A 22,926-nucleotide genomic window follows, 5' to 3' on the forward strand; every position below is an offset into this window, starting at 1 on the left:
TTACATATATTAATATTCTAACACTATGGTGTTACACTGTTTTATCTATTGTACACAAAGGTTTGGTGACTCCTGTCCTAGGGAAACAGGAGATGGTTTAAACGTTTGCTAAATGCTGGCTGCTACTATCGATAGGATTAAGAGTGTCTGTCTGGTCTGCTTGCATCATCAAAATGTGTAACCCCTTTTATCTTTTAAAGGAGTAAATGTTAGTAAAAGTATTAGGCTTATATGCTCTGAATAAGTTAGAAATTACACATGTGCTTAGGAATGAATGAAGGAAAATTGCATTATAAATAAAGAGTTACAAATGAATGAAAAGAGAACACAGTACTCAAAAATATGGAGCACTTGTGAGTGGGTTAGTAAGACAAGTATGAATGAATGAATGGAAACACTGTATTTAGTAAGATGAGTAAGTCAGTAAAAATACCTATAATACAAAATCTTATACCATTTATTAAGGTTTTTACACATCCAATTGTAATGTTACGAGACTAATGTAACTTGAGATTTTCCTTTGCCTTTTTGTGACCATTTCTGAGCCTATCACTATTTCCAATTTGCCTCTTACTTTTCAAAGTCTTTTCTCTTCTCTAAGGCAGACTGCAGTCTCCACCCTCCAATACTCTGGCCTCCAAATTCCTCACCCCAACCCTCAACCTTCCTCCTCCTCGTCAGTGTCTGAGGCTCAACTCCCTGTTGGATTTTCCTCCGTCTTCTCTCGGCATCTCCCTGAGGCACGCAAAGTTGCTTGATGCTGACTCATTATGATCACTCCATCCCGCTGTCTCATCAGCCCTCCCACACAGTGCACCTGCTGGAATGGATCTTGCTGATCTTCCTTCTTTCCAGAATATTCTTCCCATTACTGACCCAGTGAACACAGTTCTCTCACCTTCCTTGGTACGTTTTTCTCCTTAAGGTCCCTTCACATGTGAACAAGGTGTAGCCAAGATTGCATTGACGTGATGGCCTTTATCAGACCTGACTGAGGTGGGATGACATCTTGACAAAGTCTCCGGTCCGACTCTATCTTCCTCCACTTTCCCTGACAAGACTGTCATGGTAATGATGATATGGAGATGCCGGTGTTGGACTGGGGTGTACAAAGTTAAAAATCACATAACACCAGGTTGTAGTCCAACAGGTTTAATTGAAAGCACTAGCTTTCGGAGCGCTGCTCCTTCACCAGGTGGTTGTCTGATGATAAACACCTGATGAAGGAGCGGCGCTCTGAAAACTAGTGCTTCCAATTAAACCTGTTGGACCATAACCTGGTGTTGTGTGATTTTTAACATCATGGTAACGGTGTGCTTGCTTATCACCAGATTACATCTTGGCCAGATTCCCTCCTTTGAACATCTCAGCTTATTCTAAGCCTCTCACCACCCACTCAAGATCATCATTCTCTACCCACCCAGACAAGTTTCTCACCTGATATTTTCACTACTCTCTCAGCCTCTGCACTCTCCACTCATCCTGGGACATTTGAACCCCGAGCTCAATATGTCATGTTGTCTCTCCTCTGAGTTCACTGCCCTTCCATCAAAATGTCTCCCTCCATGTAAACTCCCCCCCGCAACCATAACACTTCGGTAATTCTGTGATATTCACAGCCATCCCATGTGGTATTGCCTGTCCCATCACATCTACCTCAGATAAAGCTATTTTTGATCACTTCTCTGTGTCATTCTCCCCCACATCCCAATCTTACCTCTCTGTCTCGATTCCTGGTTTAAAATAAAACTAATCTGCCAACTCATTTATAAAGGCATTTTCAAAATCCCAACTGAGAAACTTCTGACCGTCCATTTACAATATTTCTGCAGCTAGTGGTTTACTGAATAGGCTCCTAACCTCCACCTTTGATGTTTTTGTTTTGGATAAGGCAGTTATTCTCTCTTATCCAGGCTATTCTCTTAGTACGGCCCCCTAATGCTGCTTCCTTAAGTCCACAGAACAAAGACATTTGCAAAGCTGGCTACTTGAACCCCTCACCCAGTTCTTCCAACTTCATCTCCAGAAGTGTGAGGAGCTCATGAATTTCTTTGTCACCAAGATAGAGACCGTCTGATCAGTTTCCTTTGATGTTTTGCTCATTTCCAATAGCCTACCTAGTCAAACTTCCTCTATAGGTACCTTACTCATTCTCTGTTTCTCACCCATCTGTCCTTGTGGCTTTTCTGAGCTCACCCTGTCCATAAGACTCACTTCCTGTTCCAGTGGCCCTATTCCTACTAAAAACTGATAATCACCAAACATTCCAAGCTAGACCAGAGGGACAGTTCTGAAGGAGGTTACTGGACCTGAAAGATTAACTCTGATTTCTCTCCACAGATGCTGCAGACTTGCTTAGACTTCCCAGCAATTTCTGTTTTCGATTCCATCCTAGACCCATGTTGATCAATATTGTTAATAGTTTTCTTATCGGCTATATCCCTTCTCTTCTCTAAATCTCTTGTCATTACCCCTCTTCTTAAAACACCAATCCCACTGTCCTTGCAAACTACAGTCCACTTGTCAGCCTCCCTACCTTCTCTAGAGTCCTTAGACACATTTATACCCCTCAAATCTCTGATGACGTTTCCTGGAATTACACAAACCTTTCCAATCAGATTTCTTCCTTGCCCCTGTGCCAAATTGGCTCTTTTCGAAGTCACTAGTTACAACCTGCACGACTGGGATGAAGGTAAAGTTTCTCTCCTATCCTTCTTAACCTGCAGTTTTTTTTAAAATGGATTTAGCTCTACCCATTCCCACTGTTGTCCGCTGGGAGGGTCTGCTCTCTCCCGATCCCAGTCTACTTGCAGTGGCTTCTCTTTTTACTCTTGCAATGTTATCTCTGGCATCCCTCATCCCTTTCTTTTTCTCAACTACATACTACCCCTTGCCAACATGATTAAACAGAAAAGCATTGGTTTTCACACGTACATTGCCAACACCTTGTTCTATTGGTTATTAAGTTTACAGATGACAACAAAATTGGCAGTGCAGTGGACATATAAGAAAGTTACCTTAGAGATCAATGGGACCTTGATCAGATGGGCAAATGCGACAATGTGTGGCAGATGGAATTTAATTTAGATAAATGTGAAGTACTGCACTTTGATGTGGCAAATCAGGGCAGGACACATACGCTTAATGATAAGGTCCTGGGGAACGTTGGCGAACAAAACAGACCCTTGGGGTGCATGTTCATAGCTCCTCGAAAGTCGAATCACAGGTAGATAGGGAAGTGAAGGCAGTGTTTGGTATTCTAGCCTTTGTTGGTCAATGCATTGAGTAAAGGAGTTGGGAGGTCATGTTGCAGCTGTACAGGATATTGGTTAGGCCATTTTTGGAATACTGCATTTAATTCTGGTCTTCCTGACATAGGAAAGATGTTATTAAACTTGAAAGGATTCAGAAAAAAATTTACAAGGATGCTGTCAGGGTTGGAGCATTTGAACTGTAGGGACAGGCTAAATAGGCTAGGGCTATCTTCCCTGGAGTGTTGGAGGCTGAGGGGTGACCTTATAGAGGTTTATAAAATCATGAGGGGTATAAATAGGGTGAATAGCTCAACTTTAAAATTCTCACCCTTACTTTCAAATCTTTCTACCCTTCCTAACCTTAGCAATCTCCTCCAAGTACACAAGTGTCTGAGATATCTGCACTCATCTAATTCCGGCCTCTTGGGAATTCAAAACTAGAGGGTATAAGTTGAAGGTGTGTGGGGAAAGATTTAAAAGGGGGTGCCAAAGGAAGTGATAGAGGCTTGCACAATTTCAACATTAAAAAGGCATCTGGATGGGTATATGAATAAGGCAAATGGGACTAAATTAATTTGGGCCATCTGGTCAGCATGGATGAGTTGGACCGAAGGGTCTGTTTCTGTGCTGTACGTCTCTATGACTCCACAAATGCGGCTGAACTCTCAGGCATCCAGTACTGGATGAGAAAAATATTCCCTCAATTAAATATTGGGAAGACTGAAGCCACTGCTTTTGGTCCTCCAAATTCTATTTGAGTCACCAACTCTGGGTTTCTTCCTGGCAACAGTCTGAGATAAAACCACTCTGTTCACAACCTTAATGTTATAGCTGATGCTAAAATGAACTTCCAGCCTCATATCTCTGCCAACATTCCACCCCCATAACATCATCCAATGTAGTCCCTGTCTCAGCTCAACTTTGCTGAAACCCTCACTCATTCCTTTATTACCTTGAGACTTGACCATTCTAACACACTTCTCTCACATCAATATTCCCATACCTTTTCCTGCATTTATGCAAAAATCTGCCACCCACGTCTTTACTAATCCAAGTCCTGTTCAATGATCACTCCTGTACTCACTGACATGCAGAGGCTCAACTTTAAAATTCTCACCCTTACTTTCAAATCTTTCTACCCTTCCTAACCTTAGCAATCTCCTCCAAGTACACAAGCATCTGAGATATCTGCACTCATCTAATTCTGGCCTCTTGAGCATCTGTGATTTTAACCACTCCATCATTGGTGACTCTGCCTTCAGCTGCTTACACCGTAAGCTCTGGAATGCCCTCGCATAACATCACTTAACTCCTTTAAGATATTCCTTAAATCCAAAATCTTTGAGCAAAGGTTTTGACTTAATACTGCCATCTGTGATTCAGCATCATGTGTTGATTTATCAGTTGCCTGTGAAGTACCTGGATACGCCATATTATGCAGAAGGCACTATATAAAATACAAGTTGTCGCTGTTGATTACTTAGTTGCTGTCAAAAATAACAATTAAATAAAAATGCCTGATTCAATGAAGCTCCCTCTGAACTCTTTCCAGAGCAATTGAAGCATTTTATGAAGCATTTAACAACTTCAATCCTATTAGTCAGTATACTGGAATCTTGGACAGTGAGGAATCAGAAATAGGGGGCGAGAGGTAGTCTTTTGGATATGACGTTACACATCTTGAGTTACGTATTTGAAGAGAAACATGGCCTTTTCCACAATGTACGCTTGTTTTGCTCTCTTCTTCTTTCCATCAATCAAGGAAAGGGGAAGGGCTGTAGAAATAACAAAGATGTCATTTATGGGTCAGGAAAGGGACATATAACCATCACCTACAGATGGACTCTGCAGGAATTCAAATTTGGCTCATTCCTGTGCTTCTGAGAAGACAATGCCAGGAAACTGCAAATCTCTTCATCCTGGCTAAATTCAAATGATTAATTCAATTAGCTAGGAGTTTTAGAAAATCTTTCCAGATAGTTGCTTCTACCCCTGGATGAGGGGCAGATGGATAAACTGAGAAAACAAGTGTGAGTGCACATGGAGAATACAGTCAAGAGGAAGGACTAACATCTCTGGAATACCCACTGGCCAAGGGAGTTCAGCAGACTAATACTTGTTATTTTCTCAGACCCCTGACATTCAGAGGTCCAGTAAACTCAATTATTAACAGTTCAATTAAAAAATGTGCCTTGACCAACATGATCTTACTCACCCTAAACAGGCATGGCTCCCTCCTTCTGCTTCACCCTGTCTTTGGAGTTTGGGTGGGATGCTCTTCAAAAGGTCAGTGCAGACTCAATGGGATGAATAGCCTCTATCGCCACTGTAGGGATTCTATGGTTTTCCCCAGTTATCCTAATCTGCTCCTCTTGCATTTTGATTGAGTTATATCCCACTTCACAGACCAAGGAGAAGATGGGGTCCCTGCTCCTAGCCCTGTTGAGATCTAAATTCCTCCAACAGTTAACAGCAGAACAGCCAAGACTGGCTCAGTTGCTACACATTTCCAGCACAACTAGCGGGATGGACTTTGAATAGACCTAGCAATGCAAGACTGTACCTCTATGAGGCGCTGTGGGCTATAAGCAGCCACAACTATCGTACTCCAACACAATCTGCAATCTCATGGCTCGACATATCTCCCACTCTACCATTACCATGAAACCAGGGGATCAATGCTAGCTCAATGGAGAGTGCAGGAGGGCATGCCAGGAGCAGGACCAGGCATACCTAAAAATGAGGAGATGCTAGAAATATTAGCATGTCAAATAGTAGAAGCAACATGCCATTGACAGAACTAAGTGATCTCACAAACAACAGATCAGATCAGACATAGCTTCCACATCCAGTCATGAATGGTGGCGTACAATTAAACAACTCACTGAAGGAAGTGTATCACAAATACCCCGCAATGATGGAAGAGCCCAGCACCTCAGTGCAGACAATAAGCCTGAAACATTAGTCACAATCTTCAGCCAGAAGTGTTGACTGGATTATTCAGCTCAGTCTCCTCCAGTGGTCCCCAGCATTGTAGATTCCAGTCTTTAGCCAATTTGATTCACTCCACATGATATCAAGAAACAGTTGGCGACACTGCAATAGCTATGGGCCCTAACAACATCATGGCAATAGTACTGAAGACTTGTGCTCCAGAACGTGCTAGGCACTGAGCCATTCTCTTCTAGTAGAGTTACAACATTGGCATCTACCCAACAATGTGGAAATTGCCCAGGTTTGCCCTGTACACTAAAAGCAGGACAAATCCAACCCGGCCAATGAGTACCTCATCAGTCTACTCTCGATCATCAGTAAAGTGAAGGAAGGTGTTATCAACAGTGCTATCAAGCAGCACCTGCTCAGCAATAACCTGCTCACTTTGGGTTCTGCCAGGGCCACTCAGCTCCTGACCTCATTACAGTCTTGGTTCAAACAAAGATGGAGGAGGTTAACTTGGAGAGGTGAGGTGAGACTGAGAGTGACAGCCTTGGACATCAAAGCTGAATTTGATGGAGTGTGGCATCAAGGAGCCCTAGCAAAACTGGAGTCAATGGGAATCAGGGAGCAAACTCTGCTGGTTGGAGTCAAAACTGGAACATAGGAAGATGGTTGTGGTTGTTGGAGGTCAGCCATTTCAGCTCCAGGACATCTCTGCAGGAGTTCCTTAGGGTAGTATCCTAGGCCCAAACATCTTCAGCTGCTTCATCAATGACCTTTCCTCCACCATGAGGTCAGTAGTGGGGATGTTCACCAATGATTGCACAATATTCAGCACCATTCATGACTCCTTAGATACTGAAGCAGTCCATGTTCAAATGCAATAAGATCTGGACAATATCCAGACTTGGGTTGACAAGTGGCAAGTAAAACTCACGCCACACAAGTGCCGGGCAACAATAATCTGTAACAACAGATAACCTAACCATCACTCCTTGACATTCAAGGGCATTGCCATCACTGAATTCCCCCACTCTCAACTGCCTGGGAGTTACCATTGACTGGGACTGGAGTAGCCATCTTGATAGTGACTACAAGAGCAGATCAGACGCGAGCAATCCTGCAGCTTGCAACTCATCTCTTGACACCCCAAAATCTATCCCTCATCTATAAGACACAAGTCAGAATTATGATGGAATACTCCCCACTTACCTGGAAGAGTGCACTCCAACAACACACAAGAAACTTAATACCATTCAGGATAAAGCAGCCAGGATAAAGCAATAATGTTCAAGAAGCTTGAAAACATACTTGACAAAGCAACACCCTTGAATGGCACATCCAAAAACATTCACTCCTTCCTCCACCAATGCTTAGTAGCAGAAGTGTGTATCTCCTAAAAGAATCGCTGTGGGAATTCACCACTACTCTTTAAACAACACCTTCCAAACCCATAACCACCTCTAAGGACAAGGGCAACTGATACATGGAAACATCATCTGCAAATGCTTCTCCAAGTCCCTCACCATCCTGAATTGGAAAACATCATGGTTCCTTGACACATTGTTGCTGGGTCAAAATACTGGGACCCCCTCCTTAATGGCATTAAGGTTACCTAAGCAAGTGGACTACTGTGGTTCAAGTTCACTGATCAGGCCATTTTAGATCTGGTGATGTGCAGGTTTAATAAATGGTCTCAGAGTAAAATACCCCCTCAGAAACAGTGGCCATTACATTGTAGATTTTGGCAGTTTGAGAGGGATGAACTGGATTGGAAATAACTGTTAAACTTAAACAGGAGAAATTCCAAATGAATGAGAGCAGAACTGGCCAGAGTACATTGCTGCTAATCCCTTTCGCAAAGGTGGCTGTGGCCCAATGGAAGACATTTATCTTCAGCACGGCGTGTGCCATCTGTTTCATTTTCGGGAGCAAGTGGGGCGTAGTGAGGAAAAACATTTTTTTTTAAAAAAACAGAAATCAGTGGCTTTTTTTTGTCATTCATTCATGAAAAATGGACTTTGCTGGTTGGACCAGCTGTTGTTGCTCATTGAAAAGGTGAGCCGCTTCCTTAGACCAGAAAACCTTTAAGATATAGAATGAGACATAGGCCATTCGGTACATTGAATCCTCAACTCCATTTTCTGTCTTTCTCCCCAAACCATTGATTCTGTTACCGATTAAAAATTTGTCTCTCTCAGCCTCAAATCTACTTAATCCCCCAGCCCTGACAGCCCCCTGTGGGTAAGGTATGACAGATTCACTACCCTTTTTAAGAGAAAAAAAACTCCACATCTGTCTTAAACAGGCAAACTTTTATTCTAAGGTTCTGCCCTCTGGCCTTCGACCCTCCCACAAGGGGAAACAACTTTGCCCCAAGTCCAGAAGAATCCTGTATTATTTCAATAAGATCACCTCCCACTTTTCTAAATTTCAAAAGTGCACATGCCCTGCCGACTTAGCTACTTCTCAGCCAAGTGAACGTTTTCTGAACTGCCTGTGTTTTTTTTTTACCTCAGATAAGGGGCCCAAAACTGCTCACAGTATTCCAGATGAGCCTTGTATAGTTTCAGTAAAGCTTCCCTTCTTTTATAACCCAGTCCCTTTGAAATAGAGACTGACATTCCATTTGCCTTACCTAATACTTGCACATCATCGGGTAGATGCAGAGACTCCCAAATCCCTCTATTCCGAGCTTCATCACCTCATTTCTCCCACATTTCATTCCATCTGCCATTTGCCAACTTGGTTAACCTGCACATATCCCTCTGTAGAATCCTTGCGTCAACCTCACCTGACCAGCTTTGCAGGATAGTGCCAAGGACAAGCCAAAGGCTTCACTATGAGGTGGGTGACAAAATATTCAATGTAAAGCCACCCTGATCTGCTCTCCTTCTAGTGGCTAGTGAAGGTGGTGAACTAATCAAGTCTCCAGCAGACAGTTCATTCAGGTAGAGAGCTGTATGGTATAGTGAGAGATTAAAAGGTGGTATATGGTAAATGATAAATGAAGCTACTAAGAGGTGGTCAGGTGGTACACCAGAGAGAACAGGAAGCCCAAAAACAACAGAAAACTGTATCAAAAGGAGAACACCACAATTTTCCTAAAACATCCAGTGCTGTATCCTAAGACAATGAGCCTGACAATAAATTCATCTGACCCTTGGTGACAACATTGACTGTCAGCAGAAATGTAGCTGTCATAGCCTGTTCCTAAATTATCACTACTTGATGTGAAACTCTGCTCATTCATTGTCATTCACTCAATTGCCTGTTGGTGTCAGTTGCCCAAGCAGACTAGTGTTTGCAGATTCTGCCTGGTGTGAATAGCATGACCCTCTTACAACTGCTGATCATTCGAGGCTATTATGCAAAACAGGCCTTTCAACTAACACACAATCCCTGCAAAGCAACGTGGAATACTGAACACCAGAAACCTTAATGCCCTGAAGGGGAGTGAGGAGAAATGGGAAAAAGGATCTAGGTATCATTCAGTTGACTCGCTGACTGGCAACATCTTCACATTCTACTCACTTGGTAGTTTAGCAGATTGGAGTTTTGTTATTAAGAACCCTACCTTGGAATGTTCAGAAATACAATGCACTGAAGCTTTAGGTCTTGAATTTTCGAGGTCAGGTCTGTCCCATCACACTGTAAACAGAGGAGCAGGAGAAATGTAAGAAATGCGAACTAGCTTAAAGGACTACAATTTTTTTTGACTAAAGCATCTGATTGTGACACCATTCAGCCTTTCCTCAGTGAAACCTAAAATGCCTATTACAGTGGTTTTCAACAGTACCACAACTCCCATTCCCCCCCCCATCCTCATGCTTGGTAACAACGCAGTTATTAACCAATTTTACCTACTGCTTAAACTGGGATTGTACTTAAACATTAATTTAAACATGCAGTTATAATCTTCTGAACCTGTTTTACAGACTTTTCCCACATTCCCTCAGGATATGCATCCATGCTTGGAAGATTATTGCAGAAGATTGTTAGGGATAGGAATTAACTGCATTTGGAAAAGAGTGGACTTATTGGGATAGGCAGCATGGCTATTGCGTGGGAAAGGTCTTGTCTCACAAATTTGATTGAGTTTTTGAGGAAGTGACAAAGGTGACTGAGGAGGGTAGGACAATGAATGAAATCTCCATGGAGTTTGCTAAAGTATTTGACAAGGTCCCTCATGGTAGCCTGCTTCAGAAGATTAAGTCACATGGGATCCATGGCGAGTTGACAAGTTATTTACAAAATTAGTTTGGGCTTGGTCATAGAAGACAGTTGAGTATTGCGGAGAGGTGTCTTTCTGACTGGAGGTCTGTGACCAGAGGTTGGTTGTAGTATATATAAATGATTTGGATGCAAATGAAGGTGGTCTGATTACTAAGTTTGCAGGTGACATGAATATTGGATAGTGAGGAATGTTGTCTAAGGAGAAAGCAGGACATGGATCAGATGGAAAGTTGAGTGGAGAAATGACATTTGGAGTTTGATCTAGATAAGTGTGGGGTAATGCATTTTGAGTGGTCAATGCAAGAATAAAGTATACAATAAATGACAGAATCCTTGATATACAGAGGGGTCTTCAGTTTAACCATTTATTGGAGCTCTTTGAGGAGGTAACAAGTGCCGTGAACAAAGGGGAGCCAGTGGATATACCATATGTTGCTTTCCAGAAGACATCTGCTCAGATGCCACATCAAAGGACTATTGTAGAAAATAAAAACTCATGTTATAAAAGGTAACATTCACAAAGACACAAGATTGGTTGATTAACAGGAAATAGAGAGCATTTATAAGTGGGTCAGATCAGAGCTGGAGCATTAACTTTTTACAATTTATATGAATGACTTGGATAAAGGCATCAAAGATGCAGTTGCTAAATTTGCTCGTGACTCAAAGATCAGTAGGAAAGTAAGGTGTGAAGTAATAAAGACACTAAAAATGAAAATAGATTGGTTAAGGTAGTGTACAAAGTGAAAGAGGAGGTAATTTAGACACCAGCAGGCTTTATAATTGATAAGAAGATGGTGTATAACAAGCTGTCCATACTTAAAATTGCAAACAATAAAATCAGATGAAGTAATCTAAATATATTGAAGCAACTGAAGGTGGATATTAAGGAGGAACTGGTTTACAATTTTCCTATCTTCCTTCAATTCAGGGGTGGTTCCAGACTCTACACCTTCATTGAATGCAGCACAGTTAGTCAAAAAAGGTGTAAAAATAAGCTCAGCAACTACAAGTCAATTAGTTTCACTTCAACGGTGAAGAAGCTTCTAGAAACATGTAATTTGGAACAAAATTAATATCCACTGGGGTAAATGCAGGGTAATTAAATAATAAAAGCCAGCATGTATCTGTTAAAGACAAATTGTGTTCTGCTAACTTGCAGAAAAAGCTCATTTGGTTCAATTGGAGTGTCCTGACCTCTGAGCCAGGAGGTCTGGGTTCTACTCCTACCTGCTTACAGCTGTTTAATATCACCTGAGAATGTTGGTTAAAATACTGTTCGCTAACTTGCTTGAGTTTTTTTCTCAAAGCAACTGAGCATCGGTGTGGGAAATGCTGCTGACCTGGATGTACATGGACTTTCAGAAAAACATCTGATAGGGCACCACCCAGACTTAACAAAGTTAGGTCACATGCAATCAAAGGGGCAGGAGCAACATCAATATGAAAGTGACTGAGTGACAAGAAACCGAGCTCTTTGGTTTACTGATTCTCTTTAGGCTATCGGAAGGTTTGCAGTGGAATTCTCCACTGACCCAGTGTTAGGACCTCGGTTTTTCCTGATAAAAATTAATTACCTGGACCTTGGAAAGGTATTTTTTCATAAGTTGTGGATTGGAAACATGTAACCAATGTCAGCTGTGACAAGGACAGTGTAGAACTTCAAGCGGGCATAGAGAAAGTTAGTGGAATAAGTTTTCAAGTGATGATGAAATTTAGATTAGATTACTTACAGTGTGGAAACAGGCCCTTCAGCCCAACAAGTCCACACCAACCCACCGAAGCGCAACCCACGCAGACCCATTCCCTAACAATAACCCTTCACCGAACACTATGGTGTAATTTAGCATGGCCAATTCACCTAACCTGCACATTTTTGGACTGTGGGAGGAAATTCACGCAGACAATTTGCAAACTGAGGCGGGAATTGAACCCGGGTCTCCGGCGCTGTGAGGTAGCAGTGCTAACCACTGTGCCATCGTGCTGCCCGTAAGAAACTACAGAGGATAATGTACATAGCCCCGATTATCAAGGAAACCAACTTTTCGTCCACGAACTGCATTTAAACAGCTCGTGGCCACGGAAAGGCTGTCAACATCATCAAAGACCACCACACCCCAGTAACGCTCTCCTAGAACCTCTTTCATTAGGCAGAAGATACAGCAGTTTGAACATACGCACTAGCAGGTTCAGGATTACTGCCAAGAAGGGAGGATTGATTAATTCTGATAGAGAAACCACCAAGGCAATATTTTGAAATATCCCTCTAAACCCTTGCTGTTCATGTACCCATCCAGATTCCTTTTATATGTTGTAATTGTACCAGCCCCAACCATCTCCTTTGGTAGCTCACATAATGTATGCACCACTCTGCATGAGAAAGTTGCTCCTCAAGTCCTTTTTAATTCATTCCCCTCAAACCTATGCCGTCTAGTTTTGGACTCCCATACGCTGGGGAAAGAACCTTGGCTAGTCACCCTATTCGTGCCTTTCAAGATTTTATAAACTTCTACGAGGTCACCCCTCAGCCTTTGACGCTCCACCGAAAAACAGCCCCAGCCTATTCAGCCTCTCCTTACAGCTCAAATCCTCCAACCCTTGTAAATCTTTTCTGCACCCATCCACAAATATTTTCCTGTAGCAGAAAGAGCAGAATTGAATGCAAATATTCTAAAAATGGCCTCACAGATGTCCTGTACAGCCGCAACACGACTTAGTCCAAGGATGTGCAGGTTTATATCGGCCAAGTTGAACTGCCCAGAGTGTCCAGAGATGTGTGGTAGATGCATTAGTCAGAGGAAATGTAGAGAGTAATAGGGTAGGGTAATGGGTCTGGGTGGGAGACTCTTCAGAGGGTCGGTGTGGACTTGTTGAGCCGAAGGGCCTGTTTTCACACTGTAGGGACTTTAATTCTTCTTCTAATTCCGAACTCCAATACTCAATATACTGGGCAATGAAGGCAAGTGTTGTAAATGCCTTCTTCACCACCCGGTCTACCTGAGACTCCACTTTGAAGGAACTATGAACCTGCACCCCTAGATCTCTGTTTGTCAGAGATCTATCTTTAACTGTACAAGTCCTATCCTGGTTTGCCTTACCAAAATGCAACAGCTCACATTTATCTAAATTAAACTCCACCTGCCACTCCTGGGCCCATTGGTCCATCTGATCAAGGTCCCATTGTACTCTGGGATAGTCTTCCTTACTGTCCATGGCACCACCTATTTTGGTGTCATCTGCAAACGTACTAACCACACCTCATAACTAATGCATATACGAATAGATTCAAGAACAGCTTCTTCCTTGCTGTTATCAGACTTTTGAACAGACCTCTCAAGTGCTAATTCGCATCTGTCTCTCTGCAGCTGTAACACCAGTCTGCATTCAGTTCTGCTAACCTGTATGGTACGATCTGCCTGCATAGCATGCAAAACAACACTTTTTCACTTTATTTTGGTATATGTGGCAATAATAAATCAATCATATTTAAATCATTTATATAAAGGACAAAAAGCAGTGGACCCAGCACCGAGCCTTGTGGCACACCACTGGTCATAGGCCTTCAGTCCAAAAAGCAATCGTCAACCTCCCACCCTCAGTCTCCTATCTTCAAGCCAATTTTGTATCCAATTGGCTAGCTTCCCCTAAATTCCACGTGATCTAGCCTTGCTAACCAATCTACCATGCAGAACCTTACCGAATGCTTCGAAGTCCATTTGGACAACATCTATTCCTAAGCCTTCATCAATCTTCTTTGTCACCTCTTCAAAAGATTCAATCAAGTTAGTAAAACATGATTTCCCACACACAAACCATGTTGACTATCCCTCATGAGTCCTTGCCTTCCCAAATGCATATAAATCCTGTCCCTCAAAATCTCCTCCAACAACTTACCCACCAATGACTCACCGGTCTATAGTTCTCTGGCTTTTCCTTATAGCCTTTCTTAAATAATGGCACTACATTAACCACCCTTCAGTCTTCTGGCACCTCACCTATGGCTGTCGACAATACAAATATCTCAGTAAGGGGCCCAGCAATCTCCTCCCTAGCTTCCCACAATGTTCTGAGATACACATGATCAGATCCTGGGGATTAATTTACTTTTGTGCGATCTAAGACCCCCAGGAACACCACCTCTGCAACATGGACACTTTTCAAGACATCACCATTTACAGAGGAACCTCAATTATCCAAACGAGATGGGCGGGCACTATTTTGTTCAGATAATTGATTAGTCAGTTAATTGATTTAATGCCTCTCCTCTGGGGTTCGGAGTTTTCTGAAGTTTCCTTTGTCCTCGCTCTGCCTGCTTTACTCCCTCTCTCTGCCTCAGGGTTTGTTTCTGAGCAGACACACACTTGTGTGTAAGGGACCTGTAGCATTGCTGAAGCCTCCCACCCACCCAACCCCCCCCCCCCCCCCCCCCCATCAGTTCAATGGGATTGGCACAGCGAGCACTTACTAAGTCTGCTCCCCATTCAGGAAACTAGACAGCAGCACACCGCACGCGAACCCCCGTCACTCCCACCCCCCCATCCACCCCCACAACCCCATCGAAACCCCACATCCCTTTCAAACAAGTTCCAGCTTTGCCCTGTACAGAACAATACTGGAGAGATTATCTGGGGAAGGGTGGTTTCACGTACACCCGTGTAGAACTCCAGGGAAAGTGTGGGGAGAGAGAGAGAAAGAGAGAGAGAGGGCAGGCGGTCAGTATTTGGAGACGGTACCTAGGCTCCCATCGATGTCCAGGACTGCTCTCGGCAGCATTTCAATAAGCCAAGTTCATTATTAATCATTGTAAACAAAAGACGCGATCAGTGTTGGTAACACCTCGTTGATGTAATGTTTCTATCAGGACCTTAAGATCTTCTTCGGAGAATCTGATATTCAGATCATTGGTATTTGGATAATCATTGGTTCCTCTGTATTTCCTCAAACTCCCTGGCTTCATGTCCTTCCCCACAGTAAATATTGATGCAAAACAGGGGCTCTATTCTCTCCTGAGTCACTCTTTTTGCCCTTAATGTATTTGTATTTTCAGTTTGGATTTTCCTTAACCCTATTTGCAAAAACTATGTCCCTTTTTTGCCCTCCTGATTTCCCGCTGAAATATACGCCTTATAATTGTCTAGGGATTCACTCAATGCTACTGTCTATACCTGACACATGCCTCCACGTTTTCTTAGGTAAAAACAATGACTGCAGATGCTGGAAACCAGATTCTGGATTAGTGGTGCTGGAAGAGCACAGCAGTTCAGGCAGCATCCAAGGAGCTTTGAAATCGACGTTTTGGGCAAAAGCCCTTCATCGGTTTTTGCCCGAAACGTCGATTTTAAAGCTCCTTGAATGCTGCCTGAACTGCTGTGCTCTTCCAGCACCACTAATCCAGAACCTCCACGTTTTCTTGACCAGAGCCTCAATTTTCCTAGTCATACAGCATTCCGTACACCTATTAGCCTTGCCATTCACACATACTGTCTCTGAACACACCTCTGAAGGCCTCCCAGTTTCCAACCATCCCATTACCTATGAACAGCACCCCCTAATCAACTTTTGAAAGTTCATGCCTAATACCATCAAAATTGGCCTTACTCCAATTTAAGAGTTTTAACTTTTTGATCAAGTTAAAAAGCAACTGTTCAGATAAAGAGCACTGGCAATCCAGAACTTTCTCTCTTCAAAACTCTGTTAAGATTGAATGAATTAAAACAAAATAGAGATTCACAGATCTTTGTTAGACAAGGATACTTCAGAACCAAGATTGATTGAGTTAAGCAACAAACTTGATCAAACTGAATAATGGAACAGGTTGTAGAGACTGAATAGCCTCTTTCTAAACACAGGTTTCATTGACTGAGAACATCACAGGTTCCTGGGAATACGAAAGTTGGCAAGACAATTTGAAAGGAATGCAAAACAGGGAGTGACAACTTAAAAGGAACGTGAAACAGGGATTGACAGATCATTTGGCATATAAAACAAGGCCTGATAGGTTACTGACAGGGAATGGTCTCACACAGGATGTTAAACATGACACAAAGTGAAGAATGACCCTGAGGAATGTAACGCATGACCTTGGGTATTACAGATTCCAGATAGCGTATGTGTACTTACCACCACTTTGATGTGTTTGGCCAAATCTTTGGAGCTTCGCATTAAGAAATCTGAAAATGCCGTCTGAAGAACACAAGAGAGAGGGTGACACAGTTACACAGGGCGAGCAACACTGAAAGAAAACGCAGGGGTCATTGTTACACCCAAAGAATCAAGGAAACGTCCAACGCAGAACTTGATGAATAAAGCACATTTAAGATGTGTTATTCCCAATCCTGAGCCATCTCCTCAATGGTCCACATCAATCTCCGGAGTACACAGGAGGGAACCTTGGTCTCAAGCCTAAAATGACATCATTTCAGCTGTTACCAATGAGCAAAAGTGACTGAATGTAGTAATTTTCCTTTCTCACTTCCATCTTGTCCTTGCTCCCCAGGACCCAATGCCAACTCCTCAGACTGATACCTTGAAGAAACAAACACTGGGCACATTTCACCAGCAGACAGCATGGCACAGGGCACCACCACATGTGCACACTTGTTAAGCAGCCCATCAACAGAAGTTTAATCTTCCATGAATTACACGCCACATGTAAAATATTTCACCTGCTTCTCCTCTCCATCCCTCACTTTACTATCCTGCTGTAAACATCTACACTTCTTCCAGTGATCATCTCCTTTTATCTGGTCCTTGCAACTCTTTTGTCTGTCGCTCCCGTGTGCCACCCACTCACCAAACTTTCCCTTTTGATGTTTTTTTTTGACACATCCCATTCTTCCACACCCCTCTCACCAGTTCAACTCGCTTCAAAAACTGTGAAAGCTCTAATATTCTGTTCTAAGGTGAACTAGAGGCATTTACTGTGGCTGTATCCCTCTCTCTAGTTGGTGATTAACATAGGTGTGCGTGATCTCTCTCTGTCTCTCCCCGCTTCCCCTTATTGGTTCCTGACCTCAGTGTTTTCACCAATTTCTGTTTTGGAAGGCACCATTCTAATGTTTCCTATAACTCTGCACTGGTGGCAAATCGTTTCATTTTAAAAATAAATCATGGAAGCATAGTATCTCCTGCTGAGCATTACCACGCTTAACCAGTGCAGCAAAATGTTTCATTGCTAATTAAGCCTGGGTTTCTGGCATCCGCCAAATGTGACATAAATGCAATAGCCAAAGGCTTACCGTAAATGGTTATTGCTACATACCCCAGCGTAGAACATTTTGTTTCTAAAGCGACTGTTAAATTTCTCTGGCTTGGCCTCTGGAACAGGAAATTGAGTATCAGAGACAGCTAACAATTAAACTGAAATACAAATCACTCAGCATGGAGTCTAGCCATCATCCCCCATTTACTGCTACACGAGCTATCAATCTCCGTATTAAGTTAAAAATAAATGTCCTTCTTCTTTCAGAACTGATTTAGTATTGAGCTTGAGGACATCTAAATCTTTTATGTTAAGTTGACAGTTAATCAAACTACGTATCGTGAGCATTGTTTGGATTTCAAACCGGACGACAGTCATAGTTTTAGTTGGCCAGTTAGGAGATCGTTGGTGTGCAGAAATTTGGTGTTGAATGAGCAACAAGTTATCTCATGTATGTAGACACTGGGTGTGATGACCTCTGTCTTATTTGGAGCAAGGCAGTGGTGCTTCTGCAGCTCTTTCGTGCTAACAAGGAGCAAATGGAACAAGTCACCAACATGGAAAAACCAAAAAGAATGAGCAAAAACCACTGAGGGACAATACTTGGGGAAGCAGCCAAGGCCACAATGTACTGCTCTCGTGTTGCTTTGAGCTGATAGCAATGGGCATGCCTTCTTTACAACCACTTCAGAGCACGGGCAACCAGGCTCCAAGGTAGGACAGTGCAAATCCAATGTGACATATCACGGTGTGGCCTGACAGAGGCTCACCCTTACACCCACATGGGGGCCACAGCCAAACCTGAAGTCACACCAAACAGACACGGAGTCCTCTTTACTGTGGCAACACCATTTACAATGAAGGCTTCTGTATGCGTGAGGGAGACCTTCCAAGGTAGTGAAGAGGATTTGCAGTGAGACTACTGTGGGATCAAATACAAACTGACCTGATGGGTGCAGGAGTGATTCCCATCATAACATACCTCGGGACTCATGAAACTCCAGAGTCACATGGGCATCAAATCCAAGGCTGAAGTAGTTGTTGAAGACATCGAGGGGGAGCTGTGGAAAAAAAAAAATGAAAATCCATCCTCATGAAATAGCAGGGGTAACACCAGGGTGGGGTGGTTGGTGGTGAAGAGATACCAGATTAGCCCCGATCTTGTTAAACAGTAGAACAAGATCAAAGGAACAGATGACTCATCGTCGTTCTCATCTATTTTGCTTTTATGGAGCATGAAAAAACAAGATTGAACCTGTCTACTCATCCAGAGATGAAGACAGGCCTGACAACAATGTCCACTGCTCTTTTTAGAACATTACATACAACTCTGGTTTCCATGTAACAAAAATAATATAAAGGCACTGAAGAAAATATTTTAAAGATTTGCAAGGATGACACAAGTACTCAGTCGTTGTAACCATCAGAAGACTGAGTAGGGTGAAGCTAATTTATCTAGATGAGAAAAGGTTGAGGGGGGAGTTAATGAAATCCTTTGAAACTGCAGAACTTTTGTAGGTTAGATGGAGAGATGTTTTCAATTGTGGCAAGAGTCCAAAACTGGAGCTAATAAATATTAAATAACTAACAAATCTGTAGGGAATTCAAGAGAAATGGCTTGACCGAGATGTGGAACTTGCTCTCTCAAGGAGCAATTGAGGCAAATAGCCATCGGTGCTTGAAGTGGAAGCTGGATAAATATAAAGAGAAATGAAGAGCAAGTTATGCTGATCGGGTCAGATGGAGAGGGCTGGGAGAAGGCTAATGTGGAAGAGAAATAGAAACAGCTAAGGACCAAATGGCTTGCTTCCACACTATATATTCAATGTGTATTAAATTACTGCTTCTGCATTAATATGAACCTCAGTGCACCAACCACCTTGGCTTACACCCTGACCACTAGAATCCGCCTTGTGACCTCCCTCTCCTGACCCCTCATTGCTTTTCTCTGCCGTCCTCCTCTGCTCTCCTCATCCCTTGCTGCTCCCACTCACCGCTCCCTCTTGCCTTCCCTTCACCACTCCCCTCTCTGCTCTCCTGCCCCCCCCTCACTGATCCCCTCCAATCTTCTATGCCTTTGCTTCTCCCCTATTCTCTCGCAGCTCCACTCCCCTCTCCCATTCCTCCTTCCCGCTCCCATCCTGCTTGCTACTTCTCAGCCCCTGTTAACAGAGAAGCAGCATTGAGGACCAGGACAGGGCAGTGTGTGGGAGAGAGTGCGCAGAATGCATCAGAGGAAGCAGAGTGATTAGCAGTGGCAGAGCAAAGTGTGGGGAGTGAGAAGCGGAGGGCGAGGGAAGTGGAGAATCAGAGGGAGTGAGGTAGCCGAGTGAGGCAGTGAACCAGACGGGGAGGGAGGCTGTGAACAGGCAGTGGTGGGAAATAGTTAGGGGCCCACAAGAGGAAAGCAAGGTTTGGGAGATCTGCCTGAGAAAGCTTTCTAAGTGAGTAAAAGTAGCAAGTTAGAAACATTAGTAACTTAGAAACATTAGCTAGTTATTAAGAGCACTAAATGAAAGAATGAGCAGTAAGAATAGCAAGTTAACAAGAGCAATGACTAGAAAAGTGATTTTTGAGTCAGTAATTTGAATACAGAACTTTTTAATTAAAAACTTGAGGTTAGGAACATAACCCACACTAATGGGAAAGTGACTTGTACATTTTTATTTAGGTCACAGTTTGTTATCCAACACGTCTCAGGTCTAGTAAAAGTGAGGTAACAACAGTGTAATTGGGAAAGAAACATTGCCCAGTTTACCAGGAAACCAGCCCATTGATTGGCTGTGGGATCATTTTAATCCACCTGAAAAAGGTGCAATGATCCTTGGTTTACAATCTTGTTCAAACAAATCAGTGCCTTTAACAGTGCAGCACTCTCTCAGTTCTGCTCAGTGTGTTAGCGCTCATAATGCACTCTCCAAGTACCTACAATGGGAGTTGAACACAGAATCTACTGCCTAAGAACAAGTGTGCTCTCCACTGAATCATGGCCAACTGCTCTGAACAACGACTGATCAATGAATATTTACACATTAAAACCAATCCTCACACCTCAGGTAAAAGGGGTGAGGGGAATGCGACACATTTATACTGTACAACATCAGCCTCTAATCATACAGCACCTTTAACGTAATGATGCTTCATAGGGTGTCTCATTTGAAGTTGGGACATGGTGGCCATGGCTGTGGCTAAAGAGTTCGAACTTAAAGGTTCCACCTAAAGAGCTAGGCACCATTGATGTGGGAGTGACCAGTAGACCAACAGCGTTAGGCCATGAGAGGGATCTCTAATTAAAGAACAAGGATTTTGTAAGGCAACTTACAGTTGCTACCTCACATTTATGTGAGACGATGTGAAAGACAGAGTGTAGAGGACACTCTGTCAGGTCACAAGGGTATCAGGGTGAAAACAGAACTTAAAGTTAGATAGGATATAGGCTCAATTTGTTCCAGGAGAGTGAAGTTTGTGCTCATGAGGCTGGCTAAATCTTCCAAAATTGACATTGGGTTAGAGCATCCTGTCCTTTTCCAAGTTTCTGCCATGCAGGACTGAGGGTGAGTGGGGACGTCCTGGGGTAAATGATTAAAGGGAACAAAGAGGCCAATTCGGGCTGTTTATAAAACTCAACCCACTTCCCAGGTCCATTCGAAACTCAGCAGGGTCATCAAGGCGTGTGTGGGGCATCTCCGGTAACACCGACAGACTGGGAAGGCTTTGATCCTGGAGACTGAAGAGCTGTAGTCAGGGCCAGGTGAGAGACTGGTGCTCCCAGCCTCTCATAGAATGCTCTCCCTGATTGACAGGTAATTGGTAACTGCTTGGAGGGGGATCCGCCTGACCTGTCAGTCTCTCGCCTTCAGCTGCTCGTTGTTCCCTCCCCTCGGTCTGAGGGAGGGCAGTTTGCACAGCCCGATCTTTCACCCCTGCTTGGGGCAAGTGTGCAAGAGCCTCCAGGAGCTGCAGTCTCCTGCCCCACTGGTGAAGGCTGGACATAGACTGTTGTAGATGCCCTGCCCCAATGGGTCTTTACCCACTGAGGACAAGGTAAAGAACAGCAGATTTTTGCCAATCCCAAACACACTGTGGCCACACGATGGTAACCTCTGTAAAGGGCTGAGGACCTCAGACACTGACCTTCTCAGCAGCAGTTTCATCGCGCTCGTCAGGGACTGCGCTAGCATTTCTCTCCACGTACAGGTTCCACCGATCCAGCTGCACAATGTTACCATCTTCTACGTGAGACAGAATCTTGGAGACAGGCTCGTCTGTGTATCCCTGAATCCAAGAGAAAGAGATCAGGGTAAAAATAAACTCCTCTCTCTCTCTCCCCTCAACTTCAAAACACGTTTCCCCCCCATCCCCCAAAAAATGTGTCCCTTTCTTCAGTAGCAATTCAAAACTTAATTTGGAAAAACCAACAAAACTGAATGCAGGGTCTCCCCGACTTATGAACACCTGACTTACTTATAATTAGAATTAGATTACTTAGTGTGGAAACAGGCCCTTCGGCCCAACAAGTCCACACCGAACCGCCGAAGCTCAACCCACCCAGACCCATTCCCCTACATTAACCCCTTCAGCTAACACTACAGGCAATTTAGCATGGTCAATTCACCTGACCTGTACATGTTTGGACTGTGGGAGGAAACCGGAGCACCCGGAGGAAACCCACGCAGACACGGGGAGATTGTGCAAACTCCACACAGACAGTCGCCTGAGGTGGGAATTACAAACATGATTCAATACTGGAGTGTAATGTTTCCTCGTGCTTGTGAGCAGCTAACTTCTACCATCCCACATCATATGCTGACTCGCGTGTAAATTGACTTCCAAACGGACTCCAAAAATGGAACCCATTCGCAACATGTGGGCTGCCTGTGTTGGTTTAATACTGCCTGCCCCAACTAGTGCTCAAGCACATCACAACACCATTGAAAAGAAGCAACCATCTTGATTTAGTTTAAATTAGTTACAGTGTGGAAACAGGCCCTTCGGCCCAACAAGTCCACACCGACCCGCCGACGTGCAACCCACCCAGACCACATTCTCCTACATTTACCCCTTCACCTAACACTACAGGCAATTTAGCATGGCCAATTCACCTGACCTGCACAGTTTTGGACTGTGGGAGGAAACCGGAGCACCCGGAGGAAACCCACGCAGACACGGGGAGAATGTGCAAACCACACAGTCAGTCGCCTGAGGCGGGAATTGAACCCAGGTCTCTGGCGCTGTGAGGCAGCAGTGCTAACCACTGTGCCACCGTGCCACCCACAATGATCCATTGATTGCCGAGAC

The 22,926-nt window shown here is 43.6% G+C and overlaps 1 protein-coding gene across 8 annotated transcripts in view; it reads right to left on the reverse strand.

Annotated features, from left to right (window-relative positions):
* dgkza (diacylglycerol kinase, zeta a) overlaps window positions 1–22,926 on the reverse strand; it is a 553,752-nt gene that overhangs the window by 254,895 nt on the left and 275,931 nt on the right. For all 8 annotated transcript variants that reach the window (XM_087996765.1, XM_087996764.1, XM_087996762.1 and 5 more), the window contains 5 exons: window positions 21,763–21,903; window positions 18,611–18,689; window positions 17,689–17,744; window positions 16,548–16,610; window positions 9,769–9,842 (listed from right to left, as the gene is read on the reverse strand). In XM_087996765.1, the coding sequence (XP_087852891.1) occupies window positions 9,769–9,842; window positions 16,548–16,610; window positions 17,689–17,744; window positions 18,611–18,689; window positions 21,763–21,903 (413 nt within the window). The remainder of the gene's footprint in view (window positions 1–9,768; window positions 9,843–16,547; window positions 16,611–17,688; window positions 17,745–18,610; window positions 18,690–21,762; window positions 21,904–22,926) is intronic.

Source organism: Chiloscyllium plagiosum, unplaced genomic scaffold, assembly GCF_037043375.1.
Source record: "Chiloscyllium plagiosum isolate Xiang-an unplaced genomic scaffold, Cpla_swu_hap1 HiC_scaffold_18, whole genome shotgun sequence".
NCBI lineage: Eukaryota > Metazoa > Chordata > Chondrichthyes > Orectolobiformes > Hemiscylliidae > Chiloscyllium > Chiloscyllium plagiosum.